General features: G+C 44.1%; 1 protein-coding gene across 8 annotated transcripts in view; it reads right to left on the bottom strand.

Moving 5' to 3' along the window:
- The window catches only part of TENM4 (teneurin transmembrane protein 4), an 827,507-nt gene that overhangs the window by 206,791 nt on the left and 597,725 nt on the right, over positions 1-22,991 (bottom strand). For all 8 annotated transcript variants that reach the window (XM_017509841.2, XM_017509836.2, XM_017509838.2 and 5 more), the window contains one exon: positions 2,188-2,358. In XM_017509841.2, the coding sequence (XP_017365330.1) occupies positions 2,188-2,358 (171 nt within the window). The remainder of the gene's footprint in view (positions 1-2,187; positions 2,359-22,991) is intronic.

Genomic DNA, 22,991 nt, shown 5'->3' with positions numbered 1-22,991 from the left:
TGCACAGTGCTGCATTGAAGGGGCTTGTAAACAGGATTTCCATTTGCATCAGTAATGACAGATAATCCCTTTAAGCAAAAATACTCCAATTAAAATAAACCAATAATCTGGTGCAATTTTATTTTATCTCTTATCTGCAACTCCTGTTCCTTACAAAAACAAAACAAAACCTAAACAACCCACAGACTAATTTCATTAGAGTAAGAGATTTCAGATAGATCAGACTCCTGTTTAAAGAATGTCTGATAGAAATCACAGAGGGAAGAAAATACGTTTTGCAAATGAGATCCTTTGTCAGTTCCTTGAGGGTTAAGCACATTTTAAATATATATTTGTACATGCTGATCTACAGGCAATCTTCACTTTATGATATTAACCCATGGCATCTGACACTATAAGCTGACATGGGCACCACAAGCCAACAGGCAGGACCATGGACAGGGCCAACGTGACAAGAAATTGTGAAGAGCCATCTGGTTACTTATATGATTCTGTTACTATTTTCATAGGTAGAACTTAAAAATTGGAATGCACCTTAGAGAGAATCTAGCTCAATATTCTCCTTTTGAAGAGGAGGAAAGGGGCTCCCAGGAAGTGTGTTCAAGGGATTTGCTTAAGCCACAGGTCAGTGGCTGCAGCTGGACTTGAACTCGGGGCTTCTGACTTCTAACCCAGAGCTCTTCCCATGGTCCCATTCATGATTCCTCCCTCCATAGCCTATTAAGAGGTAAAGAAAGTGTAAATTATTTAGCATTTTAAGACTTAAAATCTTTGCAAATGAGAGGACTGGCTTTGTCCCTCAAAATAGTGGGCAAGGGTTCTGTGTGGAAATGACCCCAGTTCTCACTTCCCTTAAAGATGACCAGAGGCCAAGAGTTGACTTTGGCCCTCAGGATCTTCATTTCAGAGATGAAGAGATACTCTGACCAAGTATATGCCACACTGTTAAACAAACTGACGGATGGAAGGCAAATCCTTGCAAGGGCAGAGGGGCTCAGATGCTATGACCCAAAAGTCAACTGAGAGAAAAGATGTAAGCAGTGAAAGTTAGAGGCAGTTAACTGCCACCGTGCTGACTGAGGGGTCACAGAGAGAGAATGCAGGCCATAGCAGATGCAAGAGGAGGGAAGGCCACACTGCCCACAATGACAACCAGCCTGCTTTATTAGCTCAGACACCTTTCTGGGTGCCATATTTTGAGTCTGTGCCACTCTTGGCTGACAATGTCCATGACATTTTAGAAATAGTTCTAAGACATTCAGAATGGGCCTTTGGATATCCCATTTAAGAGTACCAAACCCAATGCCACCACCATTTTCATTGTTGATAGGAAATATCCATGTCTCATTGTACAATAGAATTTAACATCCACATCTCCTTCAGGGTTTTGTAACCTTGGGGTAAGTCAGGTGGAGAAGCTTATGGAGACAGCAAGAGCCCTGGAGTCACAGACCTGGGCTCATATCCCAGACTCTACCATTTACTGGCTATGTGACTCTGGGCAAGTCACTTAATTAGTGCAATCCTTTGAACTAATTCTAGTTTTTGCCTCTAGAAAAATTATAAAATAATTATGTTTGTCTCACAAGATCTCTGTGGGAATTAAATGCGAAATGCATTTGACAAAGTTTTAAAACCAATGTGCTATACAAACACTAATAATTATTGTTATGATTGTGGATGAGGAAACTGAAGCTCAGGCAAATAATTGACTTGCTCAAGGTCACGTGGTTAGTAAATGCCAGACCACTTGAACTGGTGTTTCTATTAAACCGCAAGAGTCCAAGAATTTTTCCATTACAACACCCCATCTACCTGCCTCCCCATACCCCACTCCCACAGATGCCCATCTCTCCCGAGGTTTGCCCAGAAGAGCTCGTCTGACCCCACACAAAGATGGCCACCCCAGCAGTGTGAAGCCCCCTAATGCTTCTTCCCTCCAGACATGGGATGGGATTCCACTGAGCACCATGAGCCCTGCCCAAGCCCCGCCATGAGCTCCTGGTGACAAGGAACTGTGACGAAGACACAGGTGGGCCAGCAGCTGGCGTGGAGTGCAGAAGGATGGAGGGAGCGCCAGAGCATGGAGCTGTGAGCCAGGCACATGACGCACGCGCGTGATGGAGGGTTCCTCGGCTCAGAGGCAGACACAGAGGACTCACGACACGGACAACGCAGCAACCCTACCTTCTGCGGTTCCTTTGCCTTTCCTGTCAGGGGTCTCTAAGCCAGTGCCCCCTGAGGGGTACAGGGAGACGTCGGTTGGCACAGGCCAACTGCTGGCTGTGTCCTCCGTGATCTCATACATCTGCCCCTCCATCGGCTGCAGGTGCCAGTTTAGGCCAAACAGGTGCATGGCTGTGGTGAGCAATGAGAAAAGTCATCTTTTTCTGCTGGAGGCAGAAATGGGACTCCCAAGCCATAAGGGAGGGGTGGGCAGGGTGGGGAAACACAGGCATTCCATTCAGCTCAACACGTAGCCCCAAAAGGGAGCTCTTGCAGTGCCAGGCCCTGCAAAGGGGACTGGGGGACAGAGAGGGTCAAGGTTCAGACCCTGCCCTCAAGGGCTTCTGGTGGAACTGGGAGTAGGCAGGATGGGGGAGTCTCAGGAGGTCTTGATCTTTTGCTTCAAAAGATAAATAACAATCTGGGGAGGAAAACTGTAATTTGTGTGACAAAGTTAATTTCCTTAACACAAAAGTAACTTGTACAAATAATAAGCAAAGTCCAAAGCTCAGTAGAATAGGCATTGGATATGAACAGTTTACAGAATAAGGACTACAAATAGCTCCTAATCATATGAAAAGACTCTTGGCATTACTCATAGTAAAAGAAATGTAAGTTAGACTCTGAAATACTATTTTTCACATATGGTTTGGCAAAGATAAATAAGGTTGAAAATATACTATATTGGCAGAGAATGGAAAGCAAGCACTCCCATACTTTGCTGGTGTGATAATTTGATGTACAAAATCTATGGAGGCCAATTTGATAAAAACTAGTAAAGTTAAAATACACATATGCATTATCCTGGGACATAAAGGTTCCAATTCTAGAAATTCCTCCTGCAGATATATGTATACTAAATGATGTACACACCAGGTTATTCTCTCCAGATATACAGGCACTAAATGATGTACATACCAGGTTATTCACTGCCGTATAATTTGTTATAGCAAAATATTAGAAATCAGCCCATTGATACGGGGCAAGAAAAATAAGTAATATCCACACAACAAAATTGGATGCAATCACTAAAAAGAGTAAAGAGGTTCTTTATGTATTTTATGGAAAGAAAAGTATAACATGCAGAAGTATATTTGCTACACTACCTTTGGGTTTAAAAATTCCTGTATATGTATAAAATATTTCTGGTAGAATATGAACGATTGGTTAATAGTAGGTGTGTCATATGAAGGATAGAGATACTATGGATCAGGGTAGGAGGGAAACTTGCTTTCCATTATATATCTTTTGCACATTTTCATTTTGTGCCATGAGCATATATTTTTGTTCAAAAGGTATTTTTCCAAGGGACCAACTGCTAAAAAGTCTTGTACAATAATCTAGAAAGAGACCATAAAGCACTAAAGAATGAACATTGCCCCTTGAGACATACACGCTTGAGAAGGCAAGGAAGGTTGTCTCCAAAAATGTTTGTGATCCATCACCAAATATCTGCTTAAATCACAGTTTAGGATTCCAGCCTCGGGCCTTGTCAGTGGTCCAGGCTCACCTCTTCTGATGCCCACCTGGGTTCCCCATACACAGAGGTAAGCACTCAAGTCCCTGGACCCTCATGGCACCCTAGATGTAGCATTCAGCCCTTTGCCCACTTGATGAAAATTCTCTGAAAGCCCACTCCATGGCAGATTCTGGAGAGCCAGAATGGAATCAGAGAGTCCCTGCTTCAGTGAGCTCACAGCAAAGTAGGGAAGACAAATAACAAAGTCTCTTCAGCAGGACCAGATGGCCTAGAGGAGGGGGTGCCTGACCCACTACGGGGGCTAGAGGATCACAGGGAAGGATATTCAGAGAGATGACGGCCCATAGTGATTGTATTTACTGAGGACCTACTGTGTGACAGGCAGTAAACAGGGAAACCTGTATATACTAATCCTCACGGCAACCGCACCAGAGGTGCACATTAAGGCTCAGAAGGTTAATTAAAAGTATAATAGTCATAAAACTGTCATTTATTGAGTATTTAACAATATGCCTGGCATTGGGCTGAGAGTATTATAAGCATTCCTTTAACTCTCAACAACAATCCTAGGAGGTATTAATGACCCCATTTTATAGACAGAAAAACTAAGGCACAACAAGGCTAACTAACACACACAGGTTAAATGGCTGACAGGTGGCAGAGTCTAGACTAGAATCCCAAACTGTTCCAATCCTGAAAACACGCACTGTCATTCTTCCTGGTGTTGAGGCCCAGGCCTACCTGCTTAGCTAGGCCGCCTCTTGCCTGCTGTATCTAGCTGGGTGGGCATTATAATGCCCACCCTTTTATACATCAAACAGCCTCAAAGGCTTTTAAGTCTCTTTTTAGGCAGTAACACAGGGTCCTGCGAGATAGAGAGGAAACGCTGTTACCTGGCCGCAGTGTATGCAGGTGTCACTGGTGGTGGTTTTGAGGGGCTGTGTGACTGTCATCAAGACACACGGAAAAACTGTTGAGGGGACTGGAGCACAACACACCCTTCTGACTTCTAGTCCGAACACAAACCACAGGAAACAAACACACAAGTCTCCTTTAGCCAGGAGGCCACACTCAGGCGAATGCAATGAGATCGAACACGCTGCCTTTTCTTTGGTTACTGTGGTGCAGAAGATATGTGGGACCAGAGGGAAGAAATGAGTCTTCAATCCCAGCTGCCACTGCCTAGCTGCAGTCTTCTCATCTGAGCAATGAGTACAGAAAGCTTCAAAACACTGTTATCGAATGAGGTAATATGTGGTAAAATGCTTTGCAAACTGTACACATGTGTGATAACTATATGTGATAATCATTCATTACATTTGTACTGTTGATAATGAAAATGGCAATAGTGGCTGACATCGACTGAGCACCCTTTTTTAGTACCAGATACTAAGTGAGGTGCTTTGCACTGTTCTCCCTACCTCCTAAGTACGTAACAATAATACTACAACAGTTAACTCGCCTGAAAGCAGTGAATATTCTGCTATTTGCAAGGCTCAAAATTCTGCTTACCTTCTTACTTAATCTATATAATTGGCAATGCCAAAGGTAACAGAAAAATTGTTTGAGCTACAGACAACTCAGATATACGCAGCTAAGTGAGCAGTGCTTCTTTCCCCATTATAATCAATTATCTCATCTAAGTGTGCAAAAGTGCTGTCTTGTTAAAAGGTCATGAGAATTAACTGATCCCAGAATGAATAGAACTCTCACAGCTTTGAGAAGAGAAACATTTTTATTGTCACAACTTTCTTTTATTTTTAACAAGATGCAAACAAGTCCTTGCTTAAAAAAAATACATTGGGGGTAGGGTGGGAATAAGCCAGGGAAAAAAGTGTTGCAGGTGAAAACGATCAACAGATCTGGGGTCCCAGGGAAGTTAATTAGGGCTGGACAATCCACAGCTACGAGGGTTGGGGGGGCAGTTGGTACCCCTTCCTCTCCACTGAGCCCGGCTGGCAATCACAGAGGCCAACACAGCTGTAAGGCTGGCCAATTGTCTCTGTGACCTGTGGAAGATACACTCCTGAAAACTATCTGGGAAACAGAAGCTCTGTATTCAACTCCAACTTAGACCGACTCTCTCAGGACATTTAGACATCCAAAAACAACTGCAGAGGCTGGTGGGCAGGGAAGGAAACCCAGGGTCACCAAGGTTGGGCTGAGAAATGGCTTCCTGGAAAGCAAGGAGTAGGATGAAGCAGAGATTCAGAGACATGAAGTTCAACTGGTAATGTCATCTTTTTAAGACAGTTTAAATTTTTGTGGGTACACAGAGATGTATATACTTACGAGATACATGAGATGCTCGGATAACCGGCTTGCAACGCGTAATAATCATGTGATGGAAAATGGGATATCTACCCCCTCCAGCATTTATCTTTTGTGTTACAAACAATTCAATTATACTCTTTTAGTTATTATAAAATGTATAGTTAAATTATTATTGACTATAGTCACCCTGTTGTGCTATCAAATAGCATACTTCTTTACTCATTCTATTTTTTTTTTTGTACCTGCTAGCCATGCCACCTCTCTCCAAACCTCCCACTGGCCTTCCAAACCTCTGGTAACCATCCTTCTATTCTCTATCTCCATGAATTCAATTGTTTTTATTTTTAGCTCCCACAAATAAGTGAGAACACAGCAGTCATTTTAAAGGCAAAATAATGGGGATATTTAATCTGAGATCCAAGGTTTTAATAAAAGTCATGCTTCATTCTTTTACTATATTGTTAGTCAGGTGATTAATTCTACAGTTCTGGGTTATGGGAGAGGGGAAGAGGAAGGGAGAGAAGTAGTTTGCTCTCCTCTTTCCAAAGGACACAGCACAGGCTCAGCCAGAGTCTGCCCATGAAATACATGTGATCGAGCCACCGCTTTTCTTTATCCTTTGTAATAATCAAAATCATAATAACACAAAAATTAGCATCATCTGAATGCACACTACATGCCACATGCTTTATTATTCAGTTTTACCTTCATATAAAAGTAGGTTGAAAAAAACATTACCGGAGAATGGAAGTGGAATAGAAATAGAGCTATAGTGATATATTCTGAGTTACTCAGAGAAGTAAAGTAAGTTACCAGACAGAGCTGGTAGAATTCTGAGGCAAGTTTAAAACTCAGGGCCCTTTGCTCCCAAACCAAGCTTCTTCTTTTACACACTTTACTTTAAATTGAAAATAAAATATGGGCAGCATAAAGCCACCAGCAAATAATATTGGCAATAAATATTTGGGAAGGGGGAGCTGACAGGGATGACAAATATTCCCTGGCCCACAGCAATCTTCATTTAAAGCTGTGTATAGCAGCTGAGTGCATGTTATCCAAATTATTTGGAAGGCAGAGCCATGGATTAAAAAAAAAAAAAAAAGCTAATATAAATGGTTCTCCCCAGCCTGCCAAGAATGGACTAGGCCACTGAAACAATATAAATTATAATCTCTGTATTCCATGTTCCCTGAAGAATGAATGGTAACTACCCATCATCGGTGTACATACACCACAGGATTATCTATATGATGCTCTGCAGTGTATATTTATAACTCTTGTGCAAAATGTTCCTCAAGTACACTCAAAATGACCTAGATAAGAAACTTGATACTGGTTTTCCCATTAGACTAGTTTGTAATTCAGTGAAAAGGTGAAAAGATGCTAAGGAGTTCAGGAAAAGGCTGTGGAAAGGTAGTTGGTTCACAAGATCACCCACACTGAAATGTTAATGATTTCTAAAAGCCAACAGCCAAGGTGGGGAAGTTCGGATTCTCTTGGCTCTGGTCAGTCTGATCCCAGGGCTGACATTTTCCCCGTCGCCTTTTCCTGCCCAGCGAGACATGAGAGATGGCTCAGAAAGTGCACGCTCTATCTTGACATTTTTAAGAAAGGCTTCATAGACATTCAGACATTGAAGCCTTCCCTCAGCACCTGGCCAGCAGGAGGCAATTAACAAAGTCATTATGCAGGAGTCACCAACATAAGTACAGGAGAGTTTCTGCTGTCACGAAGCATGCTTTCCTTCCAAAAATGGAATGCACGAACCCACTTGCATCTGTACATTAGCAGCTCAAGGGAGTGACTAGAGATGGTTATGCCCACAAGGAAATGTTGATTCGAGTGGCATTTCTGGTTTCAAAAGGCAGTGGGAACCAACCCAACCCTGCAGCTACCCAATCTTCTGTTTTATATTAGTGCTCAGGTGTTGTTTTTTTTTTTTTTTTCCTTAAATGACTATATCTATGAAATCAGAGTCACTGGGGTTCTTTGACTTATAGTCCTCTAATGGGGGAAAACCTAAAAAGGTAAAATAATAACAACGAAAATGACAGACTTTCATTCCCTGGGTTATCTTCCTGGTTTTGCTACAAAGCCATCACATTTAAAAGTTCCAAACCAAGAAACTGTACATACAAGATATACACGGCAGGGTAACAGAAAAGAAAAATTGGAAGCAAACTCGACGTCTACAAGTAGGAGAATGACTTAGCTAACTTATGGTACAGGTACAGGATGGAATATAAGGCAATCATTACAAAAAATAACCATGATAAACAGCAATGAGGGAAAATGCTTAGGATAAAATGTGAAGAAAAGAAAAGGCAGGGCACAAAATTGCAAGTATTTCCTGACCGCAGCTCTGCAAAACCATGTATGCATACGAATAACAATTTGTAAAGAAATACATAAAAATGACATCAGGATTTGAATTATAGCAGCAGCATTCTTTTCTAGCTTCCAATCTCATTTTAGTGCATTGGCATTAAAAAGGAAGCTCTACAGTTGAGTGTGGGTAGTGGTAGGTAGAAGACAAGGATGACACAGCAGGGGGAGGGGTCCTGACTTGGAGCTTTTGCCTTGTGTCAGACCCCAGACATGGGGAACTGCATATGCTCTCTCATTCAGTCTTTACATGAATCTTGATAAATTAGTTTGACAAACGAAGAAAGGGGAGGCTCAGAAAGGCTCCTCACCTGGCCCAAAGACACACAGATAAGAAGTACTAAGGCCAAATTTGAACCCAGATCTGAACCCAGATCTGACCAGTTCCAAAGCCCAGGTTCCCCTCCTGGCACATCACACTGCTAATGAGTTACAATGCCTGAAAACTACAATTTTAAAAAAGATTTTAAGGCAAAACTTTTGCTGATGGCCTAGTCAGATTTGCTCTTTGGAGACAGTTTGTTAAGGGGCTTCTTCTCAGGAACAAAGCATGGGGCCCCATCCTTTCGTATCCTGACTGCCCGAACAGGGACTAAACTCCACAAACGAAAACGATGTAGATGCCAATAAGCAATTTGTCGCTGGCACAGTCTGCATTTGGGTCTTTCTGTAAAAGCACTCAGAACTTGTTGAGGTACTGGTTTTGTGACTTTGGGCAGAGTATTTAGCCTGTCTGAATCTCAGTTTCCTCACCTGTAAAACGAAGATGATAATATCTACCTGAAAGGATTAAATGAGATAATGTATGAACTATGCTTGGTACAGGTACCTACCAGGAGCTTAGTAAATGGCAGCTGTATCATCACTGTCATTTTGCTATGCTGATTTCCCTAATTCCTACATCCACCAAAAACTTTAAGCCAGCTCTGTGATATCATCTTTTTCTTCTTTCTATATGTTTCTCGTTAGTTCCTTTCCATGCCAATTGCCAATTTCTTTAAACTGAGGGCCCTAGCCTGTTCCCATTAGCTGACAGACTTTGGGGATGGGAGAGATATTTACCTAATGGATGAAACATCTTTTAAAAGCAGAATTGCATATAAACCAGCCAGACAGGATCCCACTGGTGACTATGTGGGGCTAATTTTTAATCAAGTAAATATACTGCTTTTCCTCCTGTCTCTGGATAAACTTGACTGCAACAATCAGGGCTTCTGTCTCTCCCAAATTAAGCATTTTCGGGGAATAGATTCTGGCACAGTTAATCATTTCTCTGTGTCACGCAGTTATGGGGAAGGAGGCCTTTCAGCAAGGATTCAGGGGCACTGCTCAATGTTTCTGTAAATGATGGTGGAGTTGGTCCCCAGCCAGAGGATCAGGTGCAGTCAGCCAGGGAGGCAGGGAACAGGTGAGCCCACCACCGATACAGAGGAGGAATGTCACCTGTACTGGAGGGCACCGAAAACTGGCAACAAGGCAAGTTGTGGGGGAACTGGAACTTAAACCTAATTTGTACAGAATAAACTCCTATTATTGCAGTAATAGAATAAGAAAGCTGTCTTTTCTGGGCACCTTTCACCTGGTGGCCTCTACTAAGACCTCCTCCATACATAACTAATTTAGGAGTTGGCCACTCCCCACCAATCTTTGGACTGACCTCAGCCCAGTTCTCTGACCTCTCCCTACCAGATCCCCCACACTGTGCTGGTTCCCAAGTCAAGAAAATGTCAGTGAAGGGCAGGGGCTGTGAGCACAGCCTCTGCAGCCAGAGGGACCTGTGTTCCTTCTCTGGTTCTGATGTGAACGGTTACCTGACAACTTTCCTCTTTTGAGCCTCTGTTTCCTCATCTATAAGATGGTGATAATAATACCTGGCTTTGAGAGTTGTGGAGACTGAGAGAAGTGGTGTGCTTTATGAGCTCCCCACAGTGCTTGGTATGCCCTGGCCTGGATGACTGGACGGGAGCTTTCGTTGTTGGCATCAACACCATCTTCATCGTGTAACCAGGTTTTCACTGAGAAAATGGAGTAAGGACCAATCAGGACTTGGGGAGCGAGAAGCCTGAGTTTTTTCTGGTGTTGGGGGACACTGCTAGGACTGGTGTCTCAGGTCCCAGGAACCTACCAACCCACTCACTGCACAGATGAAGAGGCTCAGGCTTGATTAGCATCTTTGTGTCAGGGCCTGGAACTTAGCTAAGCCCAGTTCTTTAGACTTCTAGTTCAAAGCTCTTCCCACCAAATGACCCTGTTATTACATTAATCACAGCAGAAAATCATGTCCAGAGCAGGACAGCCATCCTCCTTGCTTGTTCTTCCATCAGGCACTGCTTCCCAGGTGAAGGGAGGGGGAATGGTAAAGAGTCTAAGGTAAGGGGAATGAACCCAGAGGACAGGCCATGTCAGGCCATCAAGCAGCCCTCCCTTCAGGGCAGGGATTATCCTGGTCATTTCTGCCCCCTAGAACCTGGTCCAAAGGGGTAAAGAAGAAAAGGAGGAAAGGAAGGAGACAGAGTGAGGATTATCAGTAAAGCAATAACAGCTCCTATTTATTAAAATTGTACCCTGTGCATGATATAATGCTGGAGGATTCACATTTATTAGGTAATTCAAACCACAACTCTTTAAAGTAGATGGTATTAGTAACCCCATTTTAAAGATGAGGTACCTCAAAACAGAGCTAAGTAGTAGATGTTATTATTTTAATTTTCTATCTGTAGAAAACCGAGGATCTAGGATTTTCTACAATTGTACCATTCAACACAGCAGTGCCAAGATCCAAAAGCAGATCCCAGTGATGCCAGATACGAAGCTCTTGTCACACTGTCATCAAGGAAGCATAGGACCGGCTTCCATTTCATCCTGATCAGGATACAAGTGCAGTTTCCGTCAAATCACTGTCAACAGGGCAAACATTCAAGGAAGCAGCTCTACACAGAAGGGGTGCTTAAGCCTAGCATGACGCCCACCGTCTGCCCCTTCATATTCAGGCCTAACTCGTGATGCCACAATCACTGAACCCAAACGATCTCCTGCCTGTTCAAACCGCTCTGCTGTTGTGAGGAGTCAGCATTGCCCTTTGTGTGGTACAACACACCACCACCAGGTCTGGGACGGTGACTGTTATTTCCTGAGTGTGCCATCATCAGACTCGTTTCTTTGTGGCCCTTATGCCCATGTTGACCCCATTCACAATGCTGTCTGAAGAGTCTGTATAAAGGTGTTCCAACTTGGAAAGGGCCAGCCTCTCAGCTGAGACACATCATCCCCTCCCTCACCTGTGCCAAAGATCATAAGTGGCAGGAGAGAAATGTGTGTTTGGTTAGTGCTTGGGAGCTCACACAAGGAGAAGGTGCCTGTTGCTATGCTCCATTTCCAGAGCTACTAGAAGACGTATTGCTACTTGGCTCTACAGAGCAACTCTCTGTCTTCTGATTTTCTTTGGCATACTCACCATGTAACTGATTTTCTCATGATCAAAGTCAATTAGGAGGTGGTCCCCACTGTACCTCAAATGGAGTTTTAATTTGTGTATGTATTAGTAGAAGAGGCTTTTCCCTTTGGATCATTCACTTCAGCAAGAGGAATGCAGTCAGATCGCTTAACATGGAGCCTACCACCTGGATTTGTAACTTGGGATAATATTTCTTTATAATGAGAAACATTTTGAAAGAGCACTTTAAAATCGCACAGAAGAGAATGTCTGATGTCTCTCCTTTACTCCCTACAGCTTCCCAGTCTCCTGTCCCATGGGTGTTTTCCACCCCTTGGGACCATATCACATTTTCCTGCCTCCTTGCCTTTGTCTGTGCACAGAGCAAGGCACTCATATGTGAATAACCTCTTCTTCTTCGATTACACACAAACCCTTGGTTTGGTTCAGTCTTTGACTAAAACTAAGAAGTTTAACGCAGTCAAGTATTCCAGGCATCATCACGATGATAATGTTGGCAGCCACAGTCATTACTTTGAAGCGATACTGTACCAAGCACTGTGCTGAGTGTTTTAGAAATAGTATCGTTTAATCCTCACAAAGCCCAATGAGGTAAGTACTGTTATTACTCTCATTTGTAAGATGAGGAAACTGAGGCTTAAAGAGGTTCATCAACTTGCCCCACTTTACCTTCTAATTAGAGGTAGAGACCAAGTTCAGATCTGAGTTAATTCCAGATTGAACCTGCCCTAACCACTAAACCATACTGCTTTTCTGATTAGGTATCAAGCTGTGGAAACGACAAAAATGGAAAAGAAAAAAAAAACAAAAATAGAACAAAACCCAACAGTGCCAATCTCATTGTTATACAGACCTACCTTTTTACTCAAATTTTGTTGGCAATATTTCCCAGAGAACAGATACTTGACATATCTCTTCAGAACAGAAAGAATGTTAAAAGAGCATTTTAAATGTGTGTTGAACACAGTATCCAATGGTCCATGTTACTTCTACCTACTTGGGAGTCTCACTCTGTGTGGATTTCTCTGTCCATTGAACCTGCTTGCCCGTCCAGCCACCATGCTTTTGCTGATATGATGCCGTCTGCTAGAATGGTCACCATCTTCTCTATAAAAAACAACAACAACTCCCTCATCCTTCAAGACATACTCCAAATATTGCCTCTTCTGTGAGGATTCCCACCATCACTCCCAGCCCAAAGTGGCCACTGCTCCCAGCCCCGGGCCCTTACCACTATTTCTGCACCTCTCCCATAAACACTGCCCTCATGGTATGTGTACCTGTGCTTCCTGTCCCTTGCTGGTTTCTCTACCAGACTTAGTACCCAGTGGAACAGATCTGTAGCAAGACAGCCAGGCTCCCAGCTCTGGCCCTCACCACTTGTGCGTCAACAGGGAAGTCACTTAACCAACCTGACTGTGGAAATGGAAATAATAGAAAACCATCTCCCAGGTTCTTGTAAGAATTAAATTTAATGAGGATTCTTTAGAGATTATAAAGTATATTGAAAATATAAGGCATTATTATATTGCTCAATAGTTAATGAATGAAAGAACACCCAAATGTTATAATGTAATACAGCCTGTGTTTCATACACAGACTGATGCAGAGAGTTAGATGTGAAATTACCCACATGTCTCAGACCTCAACAATTAGGTATATATGTATAGTGCCATTTAATAGACTCGCTGGACTACAGAAAAGTCAGAAGACATAAACACGGTGGAAAAGAAGAAGTGCCAGCTTCCAGGTAAAGAAAAATGCTAATTACCCTAAAATTTTCATTTAAAGCTTTGCTACCCCTCCTACTCCATCTCCTCTCAAATACCTTTTTTGCAAACGCAGTTGGAATCAAGTGTGTGCTTAAATACACAGTGCCACACACAGGCTGAGCACACCCAGGGGTCTGAGGAGTATGTCTTCCTGCACAATTCTACAGATGACCTGAGTGGTAAAATTTGGGACAATGTCATAAAATGGAGCCCACACTACAATTAATGATACTGGCATTTTTTCTTTCCCACTGGAGGCTGTGAACAAAATCTAACTCCAGGCTCAAGGGCATGATCAATCTAGCTGCCTGCTATGTGCCAGCAGGAAGGGCTTTCTCCAAAGCAAAACATTAAGCCAGTGACAATCTACTCATGATGGAAGAAGGCTGGGGAACAGCAGAATCAGATACTACGAGGTGCTGTTGCTCAATAAGAAAAGGGTCTCGAGATCTCCTGACATTCATAATTTGGGCTCCTGTTGGCTCCAACCCTGAAGCACTTTGAGTGCAAACCACCGCCCCAGTCAATGCATGTGTGCATGGCAGTGCTGCACAGGACATGGGGCAGGACAGATGGATGTATGTTCATTTTTCTTTTATAAGAAAACAAATTCATTCCTTCCCTCCCTCCCTCCCTCTCTCCCTTCCTTCCTTCTTTCTTCCCTCCCTCCCTCCCTCCCTTTCTTTTCTTTCCTTCTTCCCTCCCTCTCTCTTTCCATCCCTCTCCTCCCCTCCCTACCTCCCCTTCCCTCTCCCTACCTCCCCTTACCCCTCCCTCTCTCTCCTTCCCTCTCCTCCCCTCCCCTCCCCTCTCCTCCCTTCCTCCCTCCCTCCCTCCCTTCCTTCATTCCTTCCCTCCCTCCCTCCTTTCTCTCACTCTTTTGTCCAGGTTCACTGCAACCTCTGCCTCTCAGGCTCTAGTGATTCTCTTGCCCCAGTCTCTTGAGTAGCTGGGATTACAGGCATGTGCCACCACGCCCAGATAATTTGTGTATTTCCAGTAGAGATGGGGTTGCACCATGTCGGCCAGGCTATTCTGAAGCTCCTGGCATTGAGTGATCTGCCTGCCTCGACCTCCTAAAGTGCTAGGATTACAAGCGTGAGCCCCTGTGCTCGGCCTAGTTTCCTTCTTTAGCAAGGAGCTTCTTGTATCCTTTCAGCAGTTCAGAAGGGTGAATGCCTCCCCTAAATGCCCCCCAGCTACAGGAAAGGTAGAGCACAACGAGGGGAGAATGGGCTCTGGGTCCCCCTCTCCCTCTCACTAGGGATCTGGCTTTAGACAAATGATTTAAACTTCTTGGCCTCAGTTTCTCATCTATAGAAATGGAAATAGAAACAGCACGGTGCCTTCATTTGCACTTAACAAATACTTACTGGATAAGTAAGACTGTTGAGAAGATTAAGTGAGAAAATATGTGTAACACTCAGAACAGCGCTGGCCTGGCACAATGCAAACTCTCAATTTGTGTGCGCTGCCATATTTGTGTGTGCAGCTTAGGCTTTGCTGGGAGTGGCTGGGAGCAGAGGAAAAGGCACACCGCAGACAGAAGAGCAACATGACCCTCGTTTGCTCTGAGACGCAGGTATGGGGCACAGTGACATGAGAGGAGGGCTTTCAGAGGCACCAGGGTCTGCATAGGATTTATAGTCAGAAAAATGGATTTCTAGGTCCAGCTCCACTACTTACCAGCCCTTCTAGCCGAACAAGTTATTTAACTGCAAAGGGCCTCAGCCTCCACATTTGGGGCTTGCAGGACAAGGAAATGCAGTTAATAATTATTCAGAGTGCATCAAATGCTGGAGAGAAGAATGGATTTGAAAGGCCTCACACAAAGGCATGATATTTATTGTGTATGTGCCTAGTGGAGCCTCTCTTTTAAGGAGAAAGGCAGCCAGTGTCCACCAGCACTTGTGATTTCTGTAGTTTTATACTGAAAGACTTCGGCAGAACAGAATAAAAGTACAGATTGAGCCCCATAGATGGGTAAAACGCACAAAGGGACACTTCAATGCAGGCTCTTCTGACACAGGTGCCAAAAATATCCAACATTCCTATCTACTGTCCTCTGCCTTTGTTTAGGCTGTTCGGGCTTCCAGAAAGTCATTCCGATCTTCTCTTTCAATATCTTACTTGATTTACAAGCTCAATGCCTTGTTGCAATTTTTCCTGATCCTCCAGTTAGAATGAATTGCTGTCTCCTCTGGAATCCCACAGGGATAGGTTCAAACACCAGTGATACACCTTTGTCATCTGCCCAGAATTGCCATCACCTTCTTACACACTTGGCTGTCCACAAAAGTATGGATGGCTCCAAGGCGGTGACAGTAGCTTATCTGGCTTTGCCTGCTCCTCACAGCCTGGGACACAGTCCAAAAGACAGGCTCAGTGTGAATGCTCCCCACCAGTTTAAACCTGAATTTGGGGAAGCTCCTTCTGCTTAATCCCAGATTACCTGAAATCCCTGCATCCAGGGATGGCTCTTGGCTGCTAAACCAGAGAGGCATTAAAATCTCCAGGTGATTCAGCTGCTGGGAAGGGTGAGAACTGCATTTACTCCACACCCACCATGGACTGGGCCCTTTGCAGATGTCCTCTTGCTTAATGCTGAAAACACTACTTAGATACTAAATGATATTTTACCAATGAGGAAACCAAGATACAGAGAGGTTTAGAAACGAGTCTGAGCCACGAATGGAATGAAGGTCTCACTTGGCCCAGTCTCTGCTTTGGCTCTGAGACTGTACTGCTGTCTTTAGAAGGATGAAGCTGTTGCGTTCGGGGTTTGTTGTTTTACTGATAGGAAGAAGCACTGAGCGGAAGGAGAAATACTGTGGTTTTTTTCAGTCCTCTCTTTTCCTCTCACTGCCCCCCTTCCTTCCACCCCACTCTTCCTCCCTGCCATGAAAAGTGTCTGAGCTCTGCTCCCGCCTTGCCCCTGAGGCCTAGCAGACCAAAGCGTAGCCCCTTCCTGACTCCTCCCCCCCCCCCAGTGCTAGGTATTTACTCAGCAAAAGAAGAGCCATCAGGGGGGCTGTTCTCTCTTTCTCTCTGCACTTAAGTGCAATTAAGTTATGCTATTTCAAAGTAATTAGTCTGGAATACAAACGAGACTTAGGGAAAACTCCTTTCCAAGAATGCTATAAAAATCTATAAAATCAACTCCTTTTCCATACTCCTTGGATAATGTCACAGAAGGCGCACCCAGAGATGCATTCGGGGCTCCTTCCTGACCAACCATGGCTGTGCTGCCTCCTCAGGGGCTTTAAACTGCCCCCAGGGCCTCCAAGCCCTGTGAGAGTGTGTTGTTTCTGCAGCCGCTGCTGTGGTTATTAAGCATAAACATATGAGTAAATGTGGGCCCCTTATTTTTGACATATTCCCAAACTCAGAAACTGCTTGGCCCTCAAACTCAACACATCTTGTTTGCCAGGGGGAAGGGACAGGCAGATTTCATTTATCAGTGGCTCTTACTCTTAAGAACTAGGTGCCTGAGCATCATTTCATCTCCACGGCAGCCTCTTATCTACATTTGCGGGCCAGGAAACTGAGGTTTGGGGAGAGTACAGTTCTTGCTTGGAGTCATAAGTAGTTAGGAGCAGATGAGGGTGCAAAGCCAGCCTGCGCCCTGTCCCGGCCACGTTTTAGCAGATACCTCTGGCTTTGTTTCCTCTGGTTTTCCCTCCCCAGAGTTTCGAGGAGCCATTTTTCACTCATGTGATACACACTTCCCGCCTTTGATCTCGGTGAGAACTTGGAACCTCTACTCTTTCCTTTTCCTTTCCCTCCGCTCTACGCTTTGTTGGGTTCTGAACTGACGTCCTCCCCTCCTTTCTCTCCTTGAACCGACACTTGCTGGATACATGTGACACCACGCCAGGCTCCAGCACAAGGAGCTGTGGCTGTGACACTAAGTGTGATGGAAATTTTTTCAGCCCTCGTGGAGCTCAAAATCTAATGATGGGGACAGATATTAAACGATCCATCTCACAGTCATTCAGAAGCAGTTGTGAGGAGTATCACAAAGGCAGAGAACTGGGTTCCTGGCTCAGTGTGAGGGGCTCACAGATGTTTCCTTGAGTCGGCGACATTTGAGCTAAGCTCTTGAAAAAGAACTGATTGGTAGAAGTGGGGTAGGAGGTGGTGGGCAACTTCTTCCAGGAATCCTTCAGCCTCTTTGGGGTCTCAGAGCCAGGTATGACCCTACTCCCACCTCCCACCAATTCCAATTAAACTGGCAAACCCAAGATCAGACAAAGTCTTCTTCTGGCAGGACTGTGGGAATACTGGATGCCTGGCCAGGAGCCTTGAAGTTCAGTCCTTTCCTTCTGAAAAGGATCTAGCAGTGAGTAACAGAGCTTTAAACAGTTCATGCCTTATGACCCAGGAATCCTGCTCTGGGGAATACATCCTTCCCAAAATAATCCAAATAAGAAATAAGAAAATAGAGCAGAGCCACAAAGATGTTCACAGAAGTGTTACTTACAATACAAAAGAACTGGAAACAGCTGGAATACAGTAATATAGTAATGGCACAAATATAATAGCTATTACTCTTGGTGAGAGGGAGAATTGTATCAGTACCTGAAAGAGTTTACAGGAAAAAATGGCCTGTGAAAAATGCAGAAGGACATGAAGCTGTGTATCCACCCTGACTAAGCTGAGGCTATAGCTGCTGTTGTTTAAGGAGGTCAAGGATAACACACAGAAAACCCCAGAATGGTTTTGTTGTTTGCTCCAGTATCTTGAATTCTCGATGATATCTAAGAAAAATTCTCAACAACACTGAACTATATGAGAATTTGAGATTATTTTAGATAATACCTGATTTTAAAGCCAGTCAATAAATCATTTCTTTACTATGCTTCTTAAAAACAGTGCCTGAAACTACAGAGACAGAGAATAGATAGATGAGTGATTGCCAGGGTCTTAGAATGAGAGGGGGACTGACATCAAAGGGGCATGAGGGAACTTCCGGGGGTGATGGAATGGTTACGTGTTTTGACTGTGGTGGTGGTAACATAACCCTACCAGTTTGTCAAAATTCATAGAGTGGTACACTTAAAATGTGTTAATTTTCTGTATGTACATTATATCCCAATAAATCTGATTTGAAGGAAGTAGCTGGGGCCTGGTGGCTGAGTGGGTGTGAAGGTTAGGGAGAATACCTGAACAGTGGTTGGAGTTTCAATCCTAGAGTTAAGTCCCTAGGAGCAAACTCAGAGCCCTGCACATGGCTAAGGAAAGGAATTACGACAAGTGGGAAGACCAATGTCATATTGCTGCCCTCTACACTCACTTTCTATCCTTTCCCAGCATACTCTGTGCCCTGGGAGGCTGGTCCACACGGCCTGGGTCAGTGGTTCCCTTGGGCTCAGGCTTCTGGTTGGGTTCCACCACCAGGAGGTTATCGGGTGGGGAGAATGAGGTGGAGATACCTGTCCTCTGGCTCCCTCACCGCCAGGCCTCTGCTGAAGACCACACATCCGTGTCATGCAGCACTCTCAGCTGGCTACCTTCCCCAGCTTCTAGTAACCACTCTTTTTCCTTGCCCCTTCATGGTATCCTGGAACGATTAGCCAGGGGTAGTACCATTCCTGACACGCTGCCCTCGCTTTTGTATTTAGCTTCTTAAGCTCTCCTCAAATTAAAAACAAATAAACGATCAAATGACAAACCCCATAACCCACTGCCCGAATCATTCCACTGCCGGGGGGGCACTATCAAACTCTTCTATCATGGGGAAGCTCTGCAGACTGAAAAATGTTCATTTTCTGCTCTCGGCAGCCCTGCAGAGTGAGTTGGTCCCTTCTCCCTTTGTCAGCATTTCAGATAACTGCAGAGAGCCATGCTGGTCTCCTAAGTCTTCCTTTTGGGGATCTGGAAGATATTTGTCTGGGCCTGTTATAAAGAGAACAATCTATATATATCTTGCTATTAGCAATTCCCACAGGCCAGCATGAAGGAATCAATCTTGGAGAGAGAAGGCGTTAATGCAGGATCCTGTATCTTTATCACTTTTTCCTCCTTCTAAAAGACCAAGTTCAATCATCTCCATTTCCCATTCTTTGGGCTATAAAGCTAAATCTATGGCCCCTGTCCAAAAGGCCTGATATAAAATCAAAGAGAAAGGAAAGAAAATGAGCCTTATTGTACACAAATAACACCCAGGCCCAAAGTGTAATAGGCTCATGCTTATGAGGCAATAGCATCTGAGATCCTGATATTGTATGAGCTGAACCAGATGGAAATAACTGGGGAATGGGGGGTGGGGATACATTCATCCTGGCCTCTATCTGTAATTCTTTCCCTATGCATCTCATGTCCATTTCACCTGTATCTGAGCCCCAGGACATAATATACACAGTTCTGCCACCATGCTTTTGCCCATACTGCTCTTCTGTCTAGAATACCTTTGCAGACTTAAGCATCTTGCAAGGCCTCTTATTCAACCAAGTCTTAATTGAGTACAGCTACCTTGTGCCAGGCTTTGTGTGAGGTGTTGAGTATGCAGAAGCAGAGAGTAAGACATCAGGAGATGGGGAAGTGAACCCCTCTAAAAAGAAGGGGAGTCTAACATCTCTTCTAACTGAATTGCTGCCATACTGAAGTCCAGTTTGCATGGTGAGATGTCAGAGTCTGTACCATTCCTTCCTTGCAAATTGCACTTAATGCTCAAGTTTACCTCGATCACCATTTCCTAGATTGCCTCAAGAGCTGCATGACCCAGGGTCTTCCAGACCAAGAACTGCAATATTATTCCAACAAGCAAAACTCTCTAATAGCTGCCTTTTGAAGAGCAGCAATTAAGCATCAAGCTTAGCAACATTCTCACTTATAAATTAAACTATCACCTCTTCAAGCAAGGGTTCCGATTTTTTTTTTGTGTGCTCCACAATCAGTCCTTCTTGTGGAGGTGAAAAATGCAACCTAATTTTAGAAAGGATCCCTCATTTTTATTATACAAATTGGACTGTTCCACTGTAGTTACCCAGAAGATGCAGCAGCCCACGTCTGCAACTCCACCCTTTATGCCCTGGTGCAATTTCCTAGAAACACAGAAATATAGACTAGGAATGACCTTATAGAACAATCTACTCCAGGCACACTGTGGGTGAGATCCAAGGTGGGGTAACAAACATCTCCCAAGGTGACCAGCAAGGGACATCTCCTCTATCACATGCTCTGTGTTTTTCAACATCATCTCATTTAACCGGCACAACAGCCTTGTGAAAGTAGTGCTATTATTCCTCCCACTTTACAGATGAGGAAACCAAGAATCGAAAGGCTACACAGCTGGAAAGTGGCAGTGCTGAGATTTTTGCAGAGTTGGTGAGGCTCCAAATCCTGTCTTCTTTCCTGATGAGACCCCCATGCTGCCTTAGAGAAATCACAGTGAATGGTGCCACTGCCCTGCTGGGCAGACCTGGACCTGATGATACAGCAATCAGCAGCCAGTGTCCTCTCAGGTCTTCATTTAAATGTAAAACCGCTGGTTGTTTTGGATTTATTAACAAGCCTTTTTCATCTCCTATTCCAAAGGCCTACCTGGCAAGACAGGTGCTTGAAAAATCCTCAGGATACTAATCTGAGGCTCTTCTGCAGCACGCAATGTCTGTGTCTTACATAGAGATTCAGAATGCAAGGGAAGCTGTCAGTTTTATCTGGATAGAGGCAACAGTTAGTAAAGCAGAAATCAAGTTTTGTCCTAGTTAGAGAAATGACGTGAACTGCTTTGCAGGTGATGATGCTTCTTGCAGCTGCACTGCTGAAACAGCCAGACATCCCTGCAAATGTTTTCTGACAGGTCCCCCGGTTGTTCTATCAGCTGCCCTTGTGACTAACACAGGGTGGGAAGCCTGTTGGTACTGCAGTGACACAAGCCAGGTCCAAGTTCTCACTCAGGAGTAACTAACACTCTTTTACATGTGATGCTAATAATTCTAATAATACTTTTAACAATAGTAGTAACTTTTATTGAGTGCTCTGTGCCAGGGAGTAAGCTAGGTACTTTATGTAAATTATCTTAACAGAAATTTCACCCCAACCCTGTGAAGTAACCACTATTATCATCTTCATTTTATAGCTAGGGCAACTGAGGCAGAGAGAGGTTGTATAAACTTGACAAATATCACAAGCTTGGAAGCAGCAATGCTGAAACTGGAAAGCAGGCAGCCTAATTGCAGAACCTACACCCTCAGCCATGATGCTGCTCTGGGTTCCTGCGCCTGTAAAACGGGCCAGCCATTCCAGCCACTCCCATTATAAGAACAATAAAGAAAGTAAAAACCAAGGTTCAGAGAGGTTAAGCAAACTGCTCAAATTTACACAGTCAGCAAGTGACACCGCCAGGGTCTGAAGTGAGATCTTTTGAATCTACATTGTCTGTTCGCACCCAGGGCCTATATAGCCTAGTTGGCTGAAAGCATGGTCTTTGAAATCCCAAGTCTTCGTTGCATCCCAGCTATGTCATATACTGGCTGTGTGACCCAGGCAAGGTACAAACATCTCTGAGCTTTAGTTTCCTTGTCTAGAAAATACAGAAAATAATACTCATCCCACAGAATTGTGAGGGTCCAGGGAAGTGATATACATAATGGGCCTGGCCCAGTGCTAGGCACATAGCAAAAATCCAAAAAGCCAAATACTAAGGTGGGAAAATTATAGCATACAGGTTAAAAGTGTGAGCTCAAAGGAGAAAAACAATTCAAAACCATCAGCTCAAGAGCTTGAGTGCCTGCGGTTGGGTGGATCATAGCCCTAACATTGACCATGCAACAGTGGGCAAGATACTTAAGCTCGTGGGGGCTCAGCGTCTTCATCTGTCAGTTGCGAATAATGACTCATGATTGTTAGGAGATTTCAGTGAGGAAACACAGCAACATGCTCAGAACAGAAAGAGGCACGTGGATAGCATACTAGAATCAAAGCTAACTGCCGGTTATGAATGATAAACAGCGGCCAATGTGATTTTTACTACTCTATACCACACTTCTTTGGTAAACATGTTTCAAAAACAAATGCTATAAAATAAAAGCATTTAATTGTTTATTTTAACAACTGGCAGTACAAGTTTCAGGGTTTGATCTAAAACTAGCGTTGCCCCTTTCCACATCATCCCATGTAACCTGCACAACAGCCCCCATTGTGTTCTGCCAACACATTTCTCCAGAAAAGACACAGCCCGGGGTATTCAAATGGAGACTAACAAGGACCTGAATACCGTATTGGCAAGAATTGGCGAATAAAGCGCCGTAAATTCATCGTCGGTGCCTGTCTTTCTGAATTGTTGCCCTTGGAGACAAAAATACACATTTTCTCACTGAAGAGATCCCACAGCTGTGTGAGGGTCCTCCCTGGATTCCCAGCTCAGGCCACAGCAGCCAAGTAGCACTCCCAAGAG

This window comes from Cebus imitator, unplaced genomic scaffold (genome assembly GCF_001604975.1).
Source record: "Cebus imitator isolate Cc_AM_T3 unplaced genomic scaffold, Cebus_imitator-1.0 Scaffold424, whole genome shotgun sequence".
Classification (NCBI taxonomy): domain Eukaryota; kingdom Metazoa; phylum Chordata; class Mammalia; order Primates; family Cebidae; genus Cebus; species Cebus imitator.
Note: the sequence above shows the minus strand (reverse complement) of the source record. Positions and strands in the feature narration are given on the sequence as shown.